At 33.4% G+C, this 18,808-nt stretch overlaps 1 protein-coding gene across 2 annotated transcripts; it reads left to right on the forward strand.

The window, feature by feature from the left end:
• The first annotated feature begins 8,581 nt into the window (after positions 1-8,581).
• On the forward strand, positions 8,582-15,818 carry LOC110717340 (zeaxanthin epoxidase, chloroplastic-like). Of its 2 annotated transcripts, none has more exons than XM_021896000.1 (16): positions 8,582-9,335; positions 10,214-10,376; positions 10,531-10,605; positions 10,731-10,831; positions 11,014-11,129; positions 11,602-11,813; positions 11,931-12,022; positions 12,548-12,662; positions 12,740-12,843; positions 13,643-13,688; positions 13,833-13,897; positions 13,994-14,080; positions 14,605-14,659; positions 14,763-14,851; positions 14,943-15,030; positions 15,318-15,818. In XM_021896000.1, exons 1-16 carry the CDS (start codon positions 8,803-8,805, stop codon positions 15,402-15,404), a joined length of 2,028 nt encoding a protein of 675 aa, XP_021751692.1. In that variant the 5' UTR covers positions 8,582-8,802; the 3' UTR covers positions 15,405-15,818. The 2 variants fall into 2 exon arrangements, with proteins under 2 accessions (XP_021751692.1, XP_021751693.1); XM_021896001.1 differs by having other exon boundaries at positions 8,585-9,335; positions 15,321-15,818.
• Positions 15,819-18,808: the final 2,990 nt, after the last annotated feature.

Genomic DNA, 18,808 nt, shown 5'->3' on the forward strand with positions numbered 1-18,808 from the left:
ACTTATACTGTACAGTGTACAGTATTATTTTATACGTGTACAGTTCTAAGAACTACAGTACGTAATAATAATAAATACTCCGTAATCCCAAGGTGTAGGAGAGAGAATCAGAGAATAAAATATGCGCATGATATGATACTGGAAAAATGTTGCAATGCAAACATGCATGTTTCACTTTCAGCTGTGTGAATGGGATTGAACACTATACTTAGGTCAGGTAGGCGAACAGCCCCTTAGATTCCTTTGATTTTAGGGTCTCGTGCTCTACTTTTATTCGAACTATTATGTCTTCAATCTTCTCTAGCAAGTGTAACATGTTAAGTTGTTTACCAAATCACTTGTTAATAAAGCACAATACTAACGATTAATACTTTGCAGGTGTAACATGTTAACTCAGTCACTTGTTAAAGCACAATACTATCGTCTCATAATCTGGAAACTAGTAAGTTAGTCCGTCGGAAACTTGCTTGCGTTGGTCCTTTTTGAAGTTTTGTCACTTAATGTAGTTGTTGTTGTCTTGTGTGTTCTATTGTAATATTGTTTTAGTTATATATGATTTTCTTGTTGTAAAATTAATATTTATAATTATCAATGAACAAATTTTATTTGTAACGTGTAGTAGCTTTATTGATATTTAAACCAGCTAAATTTGTTTTCATTATTGTTTATATTGTTTTTCACGTTTTTAGTACTCTCAATTGTATTGTTTAGGAGTATGAGATGATCTTTGATTACATGGCTTGAGATGGACTGATCAAGGAAAAAAAAAAAAAAAACCGTATCAAGAGAAATAGGTGAAAGGATCACTGGCTCACAAGGTCTTAGGAGTAAATAAATTATCACGAGTTGACATTTTCCCACTGCAACCCCTATTTATATGAGGTAACCTCCATATATCCATGTGTCTGTCTTATAACAAATGTGTGCGTTGTGGTGCAGGTTAGTGTTATTACTAGTTGTTTCCTCAATTTACTTTTTCAGTTTGTTGCGCATATGTAGAAGACTGGCTTGGATTGAGCCTCGAGGATTCAGGTGTCACACAAGCGATTTCCGCTCGTCTCCTTGTGCCAAAATGCTACCTTCTCTTCATCAATCAATTAATGTACTGTTTTGTCCACCTCATTTTCACTTAATTTAGGAAATAAATTTAGATAATATAAATTAGAAAAACTAAGGGTTAGCAAAAACAAATCCTAACTAAAATAAGTTCTAATAAGGTTTAAAAAGTTCAAATTAGATAGATATAAGTTAAAATTAGTGAACATCAAGTGAACAGATTACACCCTACATAAAATTTACTATATTATTATTTTCAAAAGGTCTTATTTAATGTAATCTAAATTTTCTTATCTAATATGATCAATTTTTATTTTATTCGCTTAATTTTCACTAATCTAAACTATTTGCTTCCACATTTATTTCTTATGAAGTGTTACATACAATTTTTTTGACTTCCATTATTATTAGTAATACTCCATATGTTATCCTTAAGTACCCACTTTGTATTTGCCTCAAAAAAAAAGTACCCACTTTGTATTATATTACGATTGATTTTCCTCGAAAAAAAAAGAAGAACATTTCTACACTTTTTCTATTTTTCGCAAACATGTAATACTACATACTTGCCTCTTTATTCACACATTTTTCACTTAGTCTCTTATCTATTTATTTTTTCACCTATCTAGCTACATTTTACTTAACCTCTCATAATTTACATATCCATTTTGTCATTATACACAATCACGTCTCCTAGAAACAAAAGTGTTTAAACTTACATATTGAGACAAACTCAACAATATATTTATCTTATATTTTTTGTATATGTTGATGATAATTATTTTTTGTCAAAGTTATTAAACTTTAATTAAGCATAAAAATTTAAAATAAATACTATATTATGAGACAAAGAGAATATAATTTACTTATATAATGCTTTAAAATTTCAACATAGTACATTTATTTTACTATAACCTGATCACAAAAACCTAATCACCCTTTGAATTTTATAGAGTACTCCCTTCACCCTTCATTTTTTTACGTGACATAATTCATAAATTTATATACGTAGTACTTGTTATAATATAGTCTTCAATGGTGAAGTTTGTGAGTGGACGGTACCAGTGTACCACTGCACAGGGAAAGAAGAAGATAAGTTTGTATAAATTATTATTATTATTATTATTATTATAATATCAATTAACAGTTATCTTAAGGGAACTGTTATTTATACTACCTCCATTTCTGAAAGTTCGACTCGCTTACTATTTATGTGGTCAAAATAAAATAACTTTGACCACATTTTATGAGCTATACAATATAAGTAAATTAGCATGTGAGATCATATTAGATTCCCCTTATTATAAATAATCCAAATATCAACTTTTTACAAATTTCACTTATACACAAACGGAGTTATTCATGGTCAAATATGTTCATTGGAGACTGCCAATTGCAAAATAAGTCGAACTTTCAGGAACGGAGGGAGTATATTAGTTCCAAAGAGGCATATTACGTTCAATTGATCAAAATTCTGTTTTCTTCTTCTTCCCTTGAAAAACTACCAGTAAACACAATTACATTCAATGAGATTAGGATGGATCCTCGGGGTATATTAGTTCCTTAATCCCAATTATAATGGGGGCTATTATTATTCTAAGGACGGAGATAAACTCGTCCTTTTCTAGTTTCAATTAATTTCAGTCATTTGTATTTGATTATTAGTAGAATCTGTTTCAACAATCTTAGAATAAAATTATGGAGTCTGTTCAAAACACTATGAAGATGTTTAGTCAATATATTGTGAAACTAGATCGCTTTGACGGAACCAACTTTTTGCGTTGGAAGGAAAAGATGTCGTTTTTACTCACTGCACTGAAGATATTCTACATCCTGGATCCTAAATTGGAGGCTATTCTAGAACCATCAGACAAAGACACTGAAGAAATGATTGCACAACGCAAGAAGTGCACTGAAGATGAAACATTATGCAGAGGCTACATACTAAATTCTTTATATGATCGTTTGTATGATCTTTACACCCCTATACAATCAGCAAAGGAGATGTGGAAATCTCTTGAGTACAAATACGATGCAGAACGTCAAGGGGCAGATAAATTTGTAACTTTTAAATTCTTTGAATTCACAATGATTGATGGCACTTCTATACTAGATCAAGTGCATGAATTTCTGATTATAATTTCTAAGTTCAAAGATTTGAAAATAGCAATTCCAGAAAAGTTAAATGTCGGAGGGATAATAGCCAAATTGCCAAATTATTGCATACTTCTGAGGAATTCACTTTTGAGCAGATTCAAAAACACTTATGTATTAAAGAGGAAACTAGAAATCTTGAAAAGGATTTGAATGTTGCTTCTAGTTCTAAAGTGAATTATGTTAGTCAGAAGAAACAAAAGGGCAAGAAAAGAAAGGCTAATGACTCTAACAATGATAATTCTGCCAAAAAGGGTAAGAAAGATTTTTCTGATGTTTTGTGCTACAAGTGTGGCATGAAGAGCCATATCAAGCGCTTTTGCAGGAACCCAAAAAAGGGACATAACAACCAGAACCAGAAGAAAAACCAGAAGAATGATGATGAAGTGAGCACTAATGTCATTGAAGAAAAGGAAAATGGAATTATTGCCATGAATTCTAATTTGCACAGTGGTATGATCCAAGAGATGCATATGGCTGCTGTCACATTGAGTGATGATTGGTGGTATGATTCGGGAGCAACCACTCATGTATGCAACAATCGCTCACTCTTCAAGGATTATAAGGAGGCTGAAGAAGGCCATGAAATTCTTCTGGGAGATCATCACACTAATAAGGTTCTTGGTACTGGAAGTATGGAACTCCAATTCTCTTTTGGAAAGAAAATTGTATTAACTAATGTACTTTATGTTCATCAAGTAAGGAAGAATTTAGTTTTTGGTGTTGTGTTATGATAAAGGGACTCAAAGCTGTAATTGAGTCTGACAAAGTTATATTATCTAAGGTTGGTTCCTTTGTAGGCAAAGGATATGTAGCTGATGGCATGTTCAAACTTAGTATTAATAAAATTGAAAATTCTGCTTACTATTGTTTGTCTTCTTTTGATTTCAGTTTCAATGAAGAATGCTCTTCTTTTAATCTTTGGCATAATCGCTTGGACATGTTAATTATCAAACCATGAAACTAATGAGTAAAAATGGCATTATTACTTACAATAATGAACATAAAGAGAAATGTGTGGTTTGCGTGCAAGCGAAAATGAAAAGAAAACCTTTTCTAAAGATTGATAGAGTTTCTGAAATTTTAGAACTTGTGTATTCTGATATTTGTGAGTTCAATGATGTTTTAACTAGAGGTGGAAATAGGTATAGGTACTTTTATAACATTCATTGATGATTGTTCTAAATTTACCTATGTTTACTTAATGAAATCTAAAGATCAGACATTCAATATTTTTAAAGTTTACGAAGCCTTAGTTGAAACACTAAAGGGCAAGTAAATAAAGATCTTGCGAAGTGATAGAGGTGGGGAGTACTTTCCTACTGAATTCGCATCATTTTGTGAGGATAATGGCATCGTACATCAAGTTAGTGCACCTTACAGACCCCAACAAAATGGGGTGGCAGAAAGAAAAATGGAGTCTTAGTTGATATGGTCAATGCCATGATAGTAAACTCTAATTTACCCATAAATTTATGGAGCGAGGCCTTGTTAACAACTTGTCATGTACATAATAGAGTTCCCTCAAAGAAGTTAAAAATATATCCATATGAAAGTTGGAGAGGAAGAAAACCTAACATTAGTTATATTAGAGTTTGGGGTTGTTTAGCCTTTTACAAGGTGTCAGACCTTAAGAAGACTAAGTTAGGAGTACGAGCTTTGAAAAGTGTTTCGTGGGATATGCAGAAAATTCAAAGGCTTATAGACTTTTGGATTTAGACTCAAATGTTATTGTGGAATCACAAGACGTAGAATTTTTTGAAAATAATTTTCAAAGTGATTCCAATATTATCAATGAGTCATTATTGCGAGAACCACGAATAATATTAGTTTCTAATCCTTCTTCTAGCAATGTAAGGACAAGTCCTTATGCAACTAGTGAACCAAGAAAAAGTGTAAGAGCTAGAAAGGAAAAGAATTTTGGTCCAGATTTTATTAATTCTCAAGCAATTTCCTTTCTTGTTGAAGGAAATAAAGAAAGTGTTACTAATAAAATTCCTATAATCTTCAATGTTGAAACTGAAGATGATCCAAAGACCTATCAAGAAGCTATGGCTTTTAGAAATTCTGCTTTTTAGAAAGAAGCAATAAATGACGAGATGGAGTCTTTAACGGCTAATAAGACTTGGGTCTTGTCGGATTTGCCTCCTGGTTCCAAGGCAATTGGATGTAAATGGACTTTTAGAGTAAAACGTAATGTAGATGATGGATCAGTACTGAATTTCAAAGCTAGACTTGTCAGACGAGGATATAGCCAAAGAGAGGGAATAGATTATTTTGATACATATGCTCCAATTGCAAGAATTACATCTATTAGAGTATTGTTGGCTTTAGCTTCCATCTATGATCTATATGTACATCAAATGGATGTAAAGACTGCTTTTCTAAATGGTGATTTAAATGAAGAAGTGTACATGAAGCAACCTGAGGGCTTTGTACTTCCTGGTCAAGAGCAGAAGGTGTGTAAGCTTCTTAAGTCATTATATGGTTTAAAGCAAGCTCCTAAACAATGGCATGAAAATTTTGACTCTGCTATTCTATCTAATGGATTTGTTCATAATTCATTAGATAGATGTATATATACTAAGTTTGCAAAGGATTATGGTGTCATTTTATGTCTTTATGTTGATGATATGTTAATCATTGGGACAAATATGAAAGGCATAAATGAAACCAAGGCTTATTTGAGTTCATGTTTCAATATGAAGGACTTAAATGAGGTTGATACTATTGTGGGTATCAAAGTTAAAAGAAATAGTGGGAGTTTTTCTTTGAGTCAATCACAATATATTGAGAATATGCTTAAGAAATTTGAGCATTTGAAGGTCAAAGAAGTTAACACTCCATATAATACATCGTGTAAACTTAGTAAGAATGATGGGAGAGTTGTTGCTAAACTAGAGTATGCTAGTGTAATAGGTAGTTTGATGTATGCTACTCATTGCACTAGGCCTGGCATTGTATTTGCAATTAGAAAACTTGCAAGGTTTACTAGTAATCCTAGTACAAAGCATTGGGAAGCAATTGGAAGAGTTTTTGGGTATTTGAAAAGAACTAAAACTATGCTTTACATTATAGCAATTTCCCTGCTGTACTTGAGGGATACAAGGATGCTAGTTGGATAACTAGCGATGGAGATAATAAATCCACAAGTGGTTGGATTTTTATGCTTGGTGGTGGTGTTGTTTCTTGGGCCTCAAAGAAACAGACATGTATTACACATTCCACTATGGAAGCTGAATTTTAGCTTTAAGTGTCGCAAGCAAAGAAGTAGAATGGCTGAGAAATATGTTGCTAGATATAAAGTTGTGGCCACAACTGATGTCGGCCATCTCTTTGCATTGTGATAATGAGGGAACTTTGTTTAGAGCTTATGATAAAATTTATAATGGTAAATCTAGACATATAAGTTTAAGACATGCATATGTGAGACAGTTAATATCCGACAAGATTATAGCTGTAACATATGTAAGGTCTTGTAATAACTTGCAAATCCTTTTACCAAAAGTCTTTTGAGGGAAATGGTTTATGGAACAAGCTGAGAAATGGGATTAAGACCCGTTTGATTAGTCAGCAACAATGGAAACCCAACCTTTTCTTTATGAATACCCGTAATTAAAAGGTTCAATGTGGTAATAACAAGTTGTTTATAAGTGACTAGGCCACACTAGTGTTAGAGATTATACTAGTGTATGTTTTAAGGATGAGTGAAATACTCTTGATGAAATTTTTGTGAATAAAGAATTTCACCTATATAGGCATAAGAGGTGGTGCCGCTTCTAACAAAAGTATGGGTCAAACTTTTGTAAATGTCTATGAATCCAGGTAGAGCACATGGCCATAATAGTGCTACCTTGTTATGAATGTATTGTAAACATTTTGTGCGTGTGTTTTTCCTATTCTATCATATGAAATTTTGGCTCAAAAGTTTTTAAATTGCCATAAATTTTCGTTAGGATCTTGAAGAACTTACACTGAGTGAGAGTTCAAATCGAAAGATACTTTCATGTATACACAATTCTGTTTGATTGAAGACTAAGTGGAGGATTGTTATAATATTAGTATTCAATGGTGAAGTTTGTGAGTGGACAGTACCACTGCACAGGGAAAGAAGAAGATAAGTTTGTACAAATTATTATTATTATTATTATTTGGATAATATCAATTGACAATTATCTTAGGGGAACTGTTATTTATATATAAGTTCCAAAGAGGCATATTACATTCAATTGATCAGAATTCTGTTTTCTTCTTCTTCCCTTGAAAAACTTCCAGGAAACACAATTACATTCAATGAGATTAGGATGAATCCTGGGGGTAAATTAGTTCCTTAATCTCAATTATAGTGGGGGCTAATATTATCCTAAGGACAGAGATAACTCATCCTTTTTCTAGTTTCAATTAATTTCAGTCATTTGTATTTGATTAGTAGTAGTATCTATTTCAACAGTACTTAAACTACTTTAAATTATTTTTTCCTGCTTTAGCTCCTGTATCAAATTATTTATCTTCTGTCTAAAAAAAAATTATTTATCTTCTTACATGGTCCCTGCTTGTACATTATCAATAACCATGTACTTCCTCTGTTTCTTTTTAGTTGACACGTTTTTTTAGTTACGTTTACCAATGCACAATTTCAACCATTCATATCTTTAATTACCGATAAGCAAAAATTATGAAAAGTTGATATTTTGAAAATATATATCATGACGAATATAACAAGATTTCACATGACTATATTTTTCATTACGTATAAAGCACAAAACACGGTCAAAGAGAAGTATGTAAATAGTGCTAAAGTCGAAACGTGTAAAAATAAAACGGAGGTAGTATAATATAAGTCTCTTATAGCTATATAATAAATTAATAATTTCAGAGTCATTTTTATAATTTTATATGACAACTCTTCAAACCTTAAATGGAATAATTATATGTATTTCATTACAATTTATTATAAGGAAAATAACTTCCTATAAATATTCAATACATAAGCACCGAGCACGGATTCATTCTAGTCACTTAAAAAAAAAAAAAGTATTTGTAGCTAAGTGGAATCCAATTAAGATATTTTACTTTGCGTTTAGAGATGAACATTCAACCAGACCAACCAACCAATATCGATCACTTATTCCTTTTCTTAATATTTAATAAAAATCGTCTTATTAAGTACTCCTTGTTAAAATTTCAAGTAATCAAGTTACAATTAGCACCACCAACTCCAACTTAATAGACAAATAACGTTAGTGGAGAACCACATAACGCTTGACTCCTTTGTCAATGATTTTTGTCCATGGAACCCTTTGGTGATGACACCTGTCCTCATTCTTGATCTCCCACTTAGTTTTTGATTTTTGTGTACCAAATGAGTGCTTCACATTTGGATCACTTCAAAAAAAAAATTAAAAATATCCATTTACTTATCAACTTCCTTACATAACTAAATACTTTTCCTTTCTCAAAATTTATAATTTTGGTTGAATCTATTTTGACTTCCCAAATATAGTTTTCATCAAAGTTTCAAACTCTACTTAACTTTTTTTTAAAAAAATAAATTCAGTGATTTTGATTTTTTATATACCAGTGAACTGAATTATGGCTTCAACTGTGATTTACAATTCATTAACAACCTCAACAACCGTTTTCTTAAGAACCCACTTACCAACAATAATCACATCTTCAAACGATGAACATCAACCTTCTTCATTGATATGTAACTGTAAATACTTGTTAAAAAAGTCAACTTTTAGTGGGCAAAGAAAGAAAAAAGACAACTATGTCAAGGCCACAGCAGTGGCGGAGTCCTTTAAAACAACCCCGGCAGCCCAAAATGAGGTTGACGGAGGTTTACCGGAGAAAAAGCTCCGGATACTAGTAGCCGGAGGTGGGATCGGAGGGCTGGTGTTTGCGTTGGCGGCGAAGAAGAAGGGATTTGATGTGGTGGTGTTTGAGAAGGATTTGAGTGCAATAAGAGGAGAAGGGCAATACAGGGGACCAATTCAGATACAGAGTAATGCGTTGGCTGCTTTAGAAGCAATTGATATGGATGTTGCTGAGAAAGTTATGGCTGCTGGTTGTGTTACTGGTGATCGGATTAATGGTCTTGTTGATGGGGTTTCTGGTAATTGGTAAGTCCGTCTTTTTTTTTCGCTGAACTTAAATGAAACGAAATATGTAGCACGAAAATAGGTCGGATTTGAGAGAATAAAGTCCAAGTCATTTCTGTGTTTTATTTCCAACTTTTTGTTCTTTTGATGCATGTTTTATTACACACTTTAATGTAATAAATCTAATACTCCTTAACAATAGCAATTTTATTTTATTTATTTATTTATTTATTTATTTTATGCTTCCTTCCGTGAACATTGTTGTAACGAATTGATGGTCTTTAATCTACATGTGACACGTTTTTAATCACCTATATTAAAAAGTCACATAATTGACATTAGCTGAATGAGTAATTTCATTACTCAGTATAACACTATTGTACATTGAATTGTATCTGAAAACTTTTTACGTGTTTACTGCAATAAATTGCTGAGAGATTTTTGGCAGTTATCGCACATATATTATTCGTATATTATATTGATATTAAAGTTGAAAGGTAGCTCAATTGGTTGCTAGTTTCTCTCGCATTAGTTGATAAATGTGGGTAGAACAGAGAAAAAAATGATCCTGGCTGCACTTGAAATGTTACGCTTATTAGACTATTGGCAATTGTTCGAGGAAGGCAGGCCAGTTGCTGTTTACCGGGCAGCCGAGCTCTGCAATGGTGGATTTATGCCTTGTATTGACCGTTAGGCCTTATCGTTATTGATTAATGTCCGGGTAGATGGCCTATTAGAGGGGTAGGTTGAGTGTTGGGCTTGTTAATTTACTAATATGCATTTTTGTTTCTGAATTATGCACATGTTCTTATGTAGAGATATGCATGTTGCCATGTTCTACTAGCTAATGTGCTTTGAGGGATGGTACATGTAAATGATGTACAAGTTTGGTCGATCAGGTACTGCAAATTCGATACCTTCACTCCTGCAGTGGAGCGGGGTCTTCCAGTCACTAGAGTCATAAGCCGTATGACATTGCAACAAATTCTTGCTCAAGCGGTTGGAGAAGAAGTGATTATGAATGAGAGTAATGTGGTGGATTTTAAGGATGATGGAACCAAGGTATTTTAGGAACATAAAAACGTGCCTTTTTTCTATGATTGTGTGTAGGCTTGGACATTTGATAAGCATCGCCATTTTGTCTTCAATTCTTGATCATCTTATTTGTGTAAGTGTAGGTGTATATTTTGATTTCTGAATTTGTTATGCTGAACAGGTTACTGTGACGCTTGACAATGGGAAGAGTTATGAAGGAGATCTCCTAGTTGGAGCTGATGGAATATGGTCAAAGGTAATCCAATCTTGTAAAAATTCCAAAATCTTGTCTCACAAAAGTTGTAAGAATTAGAAATGTTTATGCAGATATCAGTTCTTTTGCTGATTTGAATTGACATATTTCCTTCCCCTATGGGCTAGGTGAGGACAAACTTGTTTGGGCATACAGACGCTGTTTACTCAGGATACACTTGTTACACAGGCATTGCAGATTATGTGCCTGCAGACATTGAATCTGTAGGGTATGTTCTATTGACTGTACTTAAGCTTCTATCTCGTGGCTACTTTATCAAGTATCGCCTCTTCTTTGGTAATATTACTGTAGAAAGGAGAAAGATGTAATCAACCAGTTGCTTCGGCTCCAACATAAGTGTAGTAGCTCAATAGATTTCATTAGGCTAACTCTCTTTTTTTTCCTCACCAGGTATCGAGTATTTCTAGGGCACAAACAGTACTTTGTATCATCAGATGTGGGTGCAGGCAAGATGCAGTGGTATGCATTTTACAAGGAAGATCCTGGAGGTGCTGATGAGCCCAATGGTAACTACGTACATATTCTGTCTGTCTAGCTTATAGTGATTAAACTATCAACATTACACTATAGTACCAATTTGGAGATCCCTAAATAATTTGCACTTTCCTTTACGGTAATCTCTCTTTAATTCAATTCCTCCGACTTTTGCTGTCTCTTTATCTACCTTTTGTCTTTGTACCCACTTTCTCTTACTTCATATGAATATTTTCCTCAAGACCTCAAACTATGTCTTTCTCCACCCACATCTTATAGTTTTTGCTCAGATTTAGCATTGAATTATCATAATATTCTGTGCTAAAGACAGCCATTCTCGTGGAACAGAAGGTTTAATTTCTGTGAGGATCAGTCAATGCCTGAGTAGGTGATGTAGAAACTTTTGCAGTAACCTGCATCACCACAGACCACAGTAGTCTGTGGCAATGTATGTAGTGCAGAATCAACTAGGTACTATTATTCTAAGTATAACCTGTCCTGCAGGTAAAAAACAAAGGTTGTTTAAAATGTTTGAGGGATGGTGTGACAAAGTAATTGATCTTATCGATGCTACTGATGAAGAGGCTATTCTTCGACGTGACATTTACGATAGACCACCAAGTTTTACATGGGGGAAGGGTCGCGTAACTTTATTGGGTGACTCGATACATGCTATGCAGCCCAATTTGGGCCAAGGAGGATGCATGGCCATCGAGGTAAAATTAATTTGTAGCTTGCTGGTCAAAGGAGCCAAATCCATTGGCCAAATTGAACTTGTTTTATTGCAGACTAAAATAAATTTTCTTGGTTGTATATGATTTTTTTTTATACAGGACAGCTATGGGCTGGCTCTTGAGCTGGAGAAAGCATGGCGTAAGAGTGTTGAATCTGGAGCACCAATTGATGTTGTTTCCTCGCTAAAGAGGTAAGGGCATTTATAAAAGAAAAGCAAGCGTAACGCAATTCCAATATTAAAGTTGAAGTCATCTATTGTAGTGTACAGTCAATCCCCCCCTATAATCTTGACTCTCTTGAGAGTAGATTTTTCAATTTTTTCCCCCTATTTTTTTAACTTTCGACGATGGTGAGACCCTCGTTTCAATATGCAATAGATGTTATGTATTACAGTGTCAAAGTGTTAAGCACACTGTTGAATAATCGTGATATGAGAACCTCGTTTCAATGTGCAATAGATGTTATGTATTACAGTGCCAAAGTTGTTAAACACACAGTCGAATAATTGTGATATGACTTATATCTGAATTGAGTTTAACTTAATCTGAAAAAGTCCTGAAATATTGATCAAAATGTATGAAATTGAATTTTGAACAACACAAATTTCTTTTAAGATGTAGGGAGTAATTAAGATTCAGAATTTATGATCTTGGATTATGGTTGGGTATATGTCTAATATGATCTCTACAATACATTTGTTGCTATCCTTTGTCAGTTACGAGGGAGCTCGAAGAATTCGAGTTGGCATAATTCATGGATTGGCTAGAATGGCGGCAATTATGGCAACAACTTACAAGGCATATCTAGGTGTAGGACTTGGTCCTTTGTCGGTAAGAACTCTATTCCCTGAAGTTAGTTAATTCATTTTTGCATTGCCATTTGGTAACTTGATTCCTGCAAATTGCAGTTTTTGACAAAATTCAGGATACCTCACCCAGGAAGGGTTGGTGGTCGTGTTTTCATCACCCCAGCAATGCCTATAATGCTGAATTGGGTTTTAGGTGGTAACAGGTTAGTAATTTTAACTTATCACTAATATGAGAGCCTGTAGCATCATAAGTAGTCTTGCCTCTGAAATCTAGCTTGTTCTTACATTCCTTATGCCTATAATATCCACAATATTGTCAAAGTCCTCAAATTCATCAAATGGAATAAACATGGTTAATTTTCCACCTGTTGGCTAAGTTATTACTATGATCCAGGTGCTTGCTGTTACGTATCCAAACTTCGCCATTTTGTCAGTCATAAACTGATAGACTTTCAGGACCTATGGAACAACTTAATGGATAGGCCTCACTAGTTTATGTAAAATTCCATGGTTTTGGTCTAATTAGAAGTTTGTCCATTAGTTCATACTTTGCACCCTTCTTAGAGTGTCAGGGATCTGACATGAGTACTTGTGGTGAGATAAAGAGTCCGAGTAGCAAAGCCTGTAGGGATGCACAGGTTCTTCTTCTGCTTTTCCTTACTATCATATTAGTAAAAGATAGAAAATCCAAGAGGTCTGGAACAGCTTTCTGGATCCCTGATTGAGCTCCAAGCGTTTTGATTGAAAGCCAGCAAGTAGCACTTTGATTTTTAATTTTTACGTGTATATCAATTGAAAAAATGTACGAGTTTAAGAAAATTTAGCTTTCCTTTTCATCATATAGTTGTTTGTCCTGTGCTTCACACGCGTACGAGTATAGCTTTCCTTTTCATCATATAGTTGTTTGTCCAATGCTTCACACACATATGAGTATAGTTTTCCTTTTCATCATATAGTTGTTTGACCAACTTTTAATCATACTCTCCTACTCCCCTTCTGCAGTGAAAAACTTGAAGGAAGGATACCACATTGCAGATTGTCAGAAAAAGTAAGTATAAAAGAGCACCATAGTCAATAGACTTGTTCCTTGTACTAATTCATTGCAATGTTTCTTTAATTTTTTTATTTTTTCTTTAATTTGTTCCATATACTCAGCACTTACTTATTTATATTGGAAAAAAAAAAATGCAAGGCAAGCGACCAACTACAAAGATGGTTTGAGGATGATGATGCCTTGGAGCGTGCTCTTAATGGAGAGTATGTCGAGTAACCCTGTATTTTTTCTTCTATCTGATTTGTAAGAATATATATTTATAAATAACTAGTAAATTCCCTTGTTCCCCTTGTTTGCAGTTGGATTCTCCTCCCTCAAGGAAATGTTGCTGAATCTTTGGAACCTATTTGTTTGAGTAGAAAGGAAGACGAATCATGTATAATTGGGTATGCTCTTTATCTCTTCTTAGAGATCAATTTACTTCATAGAGGAGAGTTTAGGTTGGATATTTGATTATATTTCATCAGCTTGGCTATGCACATTAAATATGGTTCATAAGGCCCAAACTCTTAACTCTTTGTAAGGACATAATAAAATCCTCTTACCGGCCATTTATTGCTACATACATGGATTCGAAGGCCAAACTAATAATTTGGTAGATAATAATAAAAAGTGGTAATGGTAATGAGATTGTGTGAGATTTTGCACGCAAATTTTGTGCCAAAGTTCATGGTAATACCATTTTATCTTCAAGTATGTGCCTTTCTTCGTATTTCGTTTCCACATCTAAACTAATAATGTGCGGAAATGGAAATTAAAGAAGAAAAACTCATATTTACCCTTGTTGGTACTCATTATGCTGCCTACCAAAAGGGTCAGTAGAGTACTATCTGCATAATATTCATTGCTGTAAGATGGTTATTCTATATTTCTCATATTCATAATTTTCTTTTTCTTTTTTTGATGTTAGGAGAGCATCTCATAAGGATTCCTCCGGTATGTCAGTAGCTGTGTCGTCACCTCAGGTAATAAACGTTCATTCTTTGCTTCAATTCTCTTTTTGAAAATTTCACATTTGGTCTTCTATACAGTGTCTCATTGATCTTGTTCTCATATCTCTCAACTTAGGTTTCAGAAAGACATGCTCAAATCAGCTGCAAGGATGGAGCATATTACTTGACAGATTTGCGTAGCGAACATGGAACATGGATCACAGAGTAAGCTAATTAGAGTGAAAATTTTACAGGTGGCCAGATAATTCTTCCATCTACAGAGTGCATACTGATACTAATGTGTTTTTTTTCTCAGTAATGATGGCCGACGTTATAGAGTACCTCCTAATTTCCCTACAAGATTTCATCCGTCAGACATCATTGAATTTGGATCCGACAAAAAGGTGCTGCGGACATCCCTTCATATGTACTTCAATCTTCTCAATTTTACACAAGAGTCCGTAAAAATTAGTTCAGTCCAAAGATAAAAACACTAATATCAGGAAAAAAGCACAGTTTTGACCATAAAATCTTAAGTTTTATTCAGCCAAATAGTGTTTCAATAAATAAAAATCAGCAAAATGTGAATAACACAATGTCTAAGATTTTGTATTAAGATCTAGCAAAATAGTAAGCTTTCTCTCATCTCTAAGATTAATAAATATCTTTTTTGCGTTCTTCTTCCCTTTAGCAGGCAGTGTATCGTGTTAAAGTGATGAGGACGTCTCCAAAGATGGAACAAAATAAGTCTAATGCAGCAGTACTGCAGACTGTGTGAAAACCTTGTCATGTTTCCTGTGATAATTTGTTGATATGGCCTCAATGTACAGAATTCTTCAGGGAGATTGCCAAAGTGATCTCAGCCGCGCCAAAGCACCCCACACATAATTAGAAGCCAGAATTCTATGTTAGCTGTAATATGATCTTCTAAATTCTTCATGTTGTACAACTGTACGAGTATGCTGCCGTGTTCGCTTCTTAGGTTTTGAAGATAGACTGAAATTATACGAGTGTACATATGATTGAAGTTTTGCTTCATTATTGATATTATTTTTGGTATCCTGCATGTTCCCACCTATTCTCTTTCCCCAGTTCCTCTTCTGCTAATAGGAGAGTTAAGAATGTACTTCATATTAATGCATGCGACATTATGCCTAATATATGTAGAAATCAATTTTTTCATATAGAAATATTTTTGAAGTGCATCATTTTTAGCCCTAAGTGTCTTCAAATTGGTCATCGCTCATCATTCTATGTTTTTTTTTTTTTTTTTTTTTTATCTTACTAATTAACACTTTCATTTGATTATTTTGACAAAATATTCGGACACCTCAACTAACTCAGCAACAGATTTTTGATGTTCTGTTGGCTTTGTGGAGCATATAAGTAACTAATATTACTCGTAAATTATAGTGAGATTCGAAGACTTTCCTTCTAAATTCAGAGGGTTCGTATGACTTTTACTCAACCGTCTAGATCTTTTTAAAATTAAATGCGAGTAAATAACTGGTCGTCTTGTAGTACTTGAAACTTTTACAAAGTAGCAAGTTATGTAAAGCCAACTTTGGTACCTTCATTCATTCATATGATGTGATTCATTATGTCTTTATGTGATAGAGATAATAATTCGAGTACAGGTTGTTTGGCTATATACTTGTATATCATAAAATGATGCAACGTATTGTAAGATAAAAATGAACCGTACTCAAATGTCACATTCACCCATAAATGCCACCGAAAATAATCAAACCATGAATTGTCTCATTTATACTTCATGAGTTTGATTAACATGACTCAAGAATGAAAAGTATAATTCAATTGAGTTGTTAACTCAAAAACCACAATTTCATCTGGTGGGCCCATTTTTCTTAGACTGGGCCTAGTTAAGATGTTAGAGGATAGGAACTGTTTTCCTTACAAGACAATAATGTCTCATAAACTACAGACACCAAATTGATTAATAAATCAAGAAGCCCATACTTTGTATTCATTTTGGGGGCCCATTTACAATTTTTGCACAAAATTCCAAATCTTTGCTTAATTTTCTTTTTATCTTTTAAAGAGAAAAATTAAAATGCTTGTGGAAGTAATTTATGTCTTCATGTGCCACACTGTTAATGTGGTACGTACTAATCACCTATTGTTTCTTTGTTTGAGCACGTGACCAATGCAGAGGAGGACACGTGATGAAGAGAGAATAGCGGTGAAAGTTGCACATGAAGCTTTGCTTACAACGGTCGGTTTAGCCTTATGGCCGGTAATAGGCCGTTGGCATTTATTTCTCACAAGTCATTAATGATGCTTAGATATTGTAGGAGATTTATTTCAAATAAAGCTCATATTATGGGACAAGGATTCGTTGTAAATCTTAGTATGACTTATTTGTGTTTGTATAGGTTTAGCTACGTGGGTCAAAATCATATCTCATAGTAAGAAAATATTGGTCGTCGTGCATATTATCTATCTTGTATAAATGATTAAGTGCGTAATAGTTAGAATTAAAAATATGTATGATTAAGCTATGATTAGATAAACTATTTTCATTATGCCAAACGACTAATATAAAATATCGATATATGAAAGTATGAAATACATAAATTGTACTAATTTTGTGTTTTTCTATCTATTATTGTACAATAACTCGTGCCAAGTGAGATAAATTATAACTTATTCTAATATGAGATTCATAAGGAATTGAATTATTATATTTTAAGATTTTGTTTTAACCCTTTATGAAGGTGGCCTGGTGTTGCTTTGGCAACATTCAGCTTCAATAATTGAAAACATTGAACTCAAAAAAAGTTGGGAGTGAGCGACTGAGCGGTGTAAGAAATAAATTTCTCCCACATGCACATACATATCACAATATCACATATGCATATGCAATTTATGTACAAAAATTGGTGCACGCAATATAATGAGGTTATGATTGATTCAATATCTTGTAGCGGTGTACATACAAAAATCCAATGAGGAATAACCAACTTAATAATTAGCCTTTTCAAATATTGGTGGAACACTATTTTGACAATCGAGGAGGAAAATTAGAGGTTAATCTGTTTATATTACACGTATAATTCTAAATACACTTGATATTACTTATTGTAAAATTTATCCTTCAATAATCCGGGTTGGGAGGACCTGTGAGAAGTTACGGTATGGTAGGACCCTTCTCCTTACCAACCAAAAAAAAAAAAAAAATTATCCTTCAATGAAATACGTGTTCATATTTATATGGTTGATACTATATACTCTTTTCATTATTTTTGTGGAGCAATGCAGCAATGAACTTGTTATTTGATTTTTATTTTTTTTTTCGCGGCATGTAACTCGATGTAAGATTAAATGAGTATGATATTGTCCTAATATGGATGTACCAATAATTTTTGCGACATCAAAAATTTTACGGAGTACTTGTATTGATTTTGGGTTTAGTTCATCATTCTACCTAAACAGAACAAGATCTAACCATTATAGAAAGTTACAAATAAATAATGATCCACATTCATGGTTCTGTGGCAAAATTTGAAATAAACAAATGGTAACTCGTACATCTTATATCTAGTACACTACCTGTCCTGTAGCAAATTTTCACGCTTCAGGAGTCTGCTGGAGTTAAATCTTCAACAATATTCTTTATGTAAGTTAAACACAAAAACATGTCTTTTTTATTTATTTTTCCCTTGTTAAAATTAGCATTGATTTTACTAGAAGGATAAAAAAGACAGATATTTTCATGTCGCATTCATTTACTTATCCCCAACAGTTGAAGCTTGAAGATAAGTCTGGGAAAATAGATTCATAATATAGTAAGCTAAGATATCAACATCGCACCTTCAGGCCACACCCAATCAGGTTCTTAAAGGACTACCAATCTTTACTGCTGTTGCATGGTTGATATTGAAAGGTGTGACCATCTAATTATATTTACCAACCCATGCTAATCAAAATGTTTTTAGGTAAAATGTGATACTCGATTACCCTAATCAATATGGTTGTCAAATTGAAAGTCACAGTTTATCCATGGATCAAGTTACCAAACCAACATTGCTACAACCTCCATTTCTTTAGGTGTCCCATTTTAAATTTGTAATTAATTTTTTTTTTTGGTAAAAAAATTATAAGTTATTAAACTATATACATATTTCAATACGACCAACGTTGTAAAAAATATATATAAAC

The sequence above is a fragment of the Chenopodium quinoa genome, unplaced genomic scaffold, assembly GCF_001683475.1.
Source record: "Chenopodium quinoa cultivar QQ74 unplaced genomic scaffold, ASM168347v1, whole genome shotgun sequence".
Taxonomy (NCBI): Eukaryota; Viridiplantae; Streptophyta; class Magnoliopsida; order Caryophyllales; family Amaranthaceae; genus Chenopodium; species Chenopodium quinoa.

Excerpts from the sequence above, each read along its gene's own strand:
- LOC110717340 (XM_021896000.1), top strand. The coding sequence starts at position 8,803 with ATGGCTTCAACTGTGATTTACAATTCATTAACAACCTCAACAACCGTT. Across the intron at positions 10,832-11,013 it reads GCAGACATTGAATCTGTAGG|GTATCGAGTATTTCTAGGGC; the intron begins GTATGTTCTATT and ends TTTCCTCACCAG. Across the intron at positions 14,852-14,942 it reads CATGGAACATGGATCACAGA|TAATGATGGCCGACGTTATA; the intron begins GTAAGCTAATTA and ends TTTTTTTCTCAG.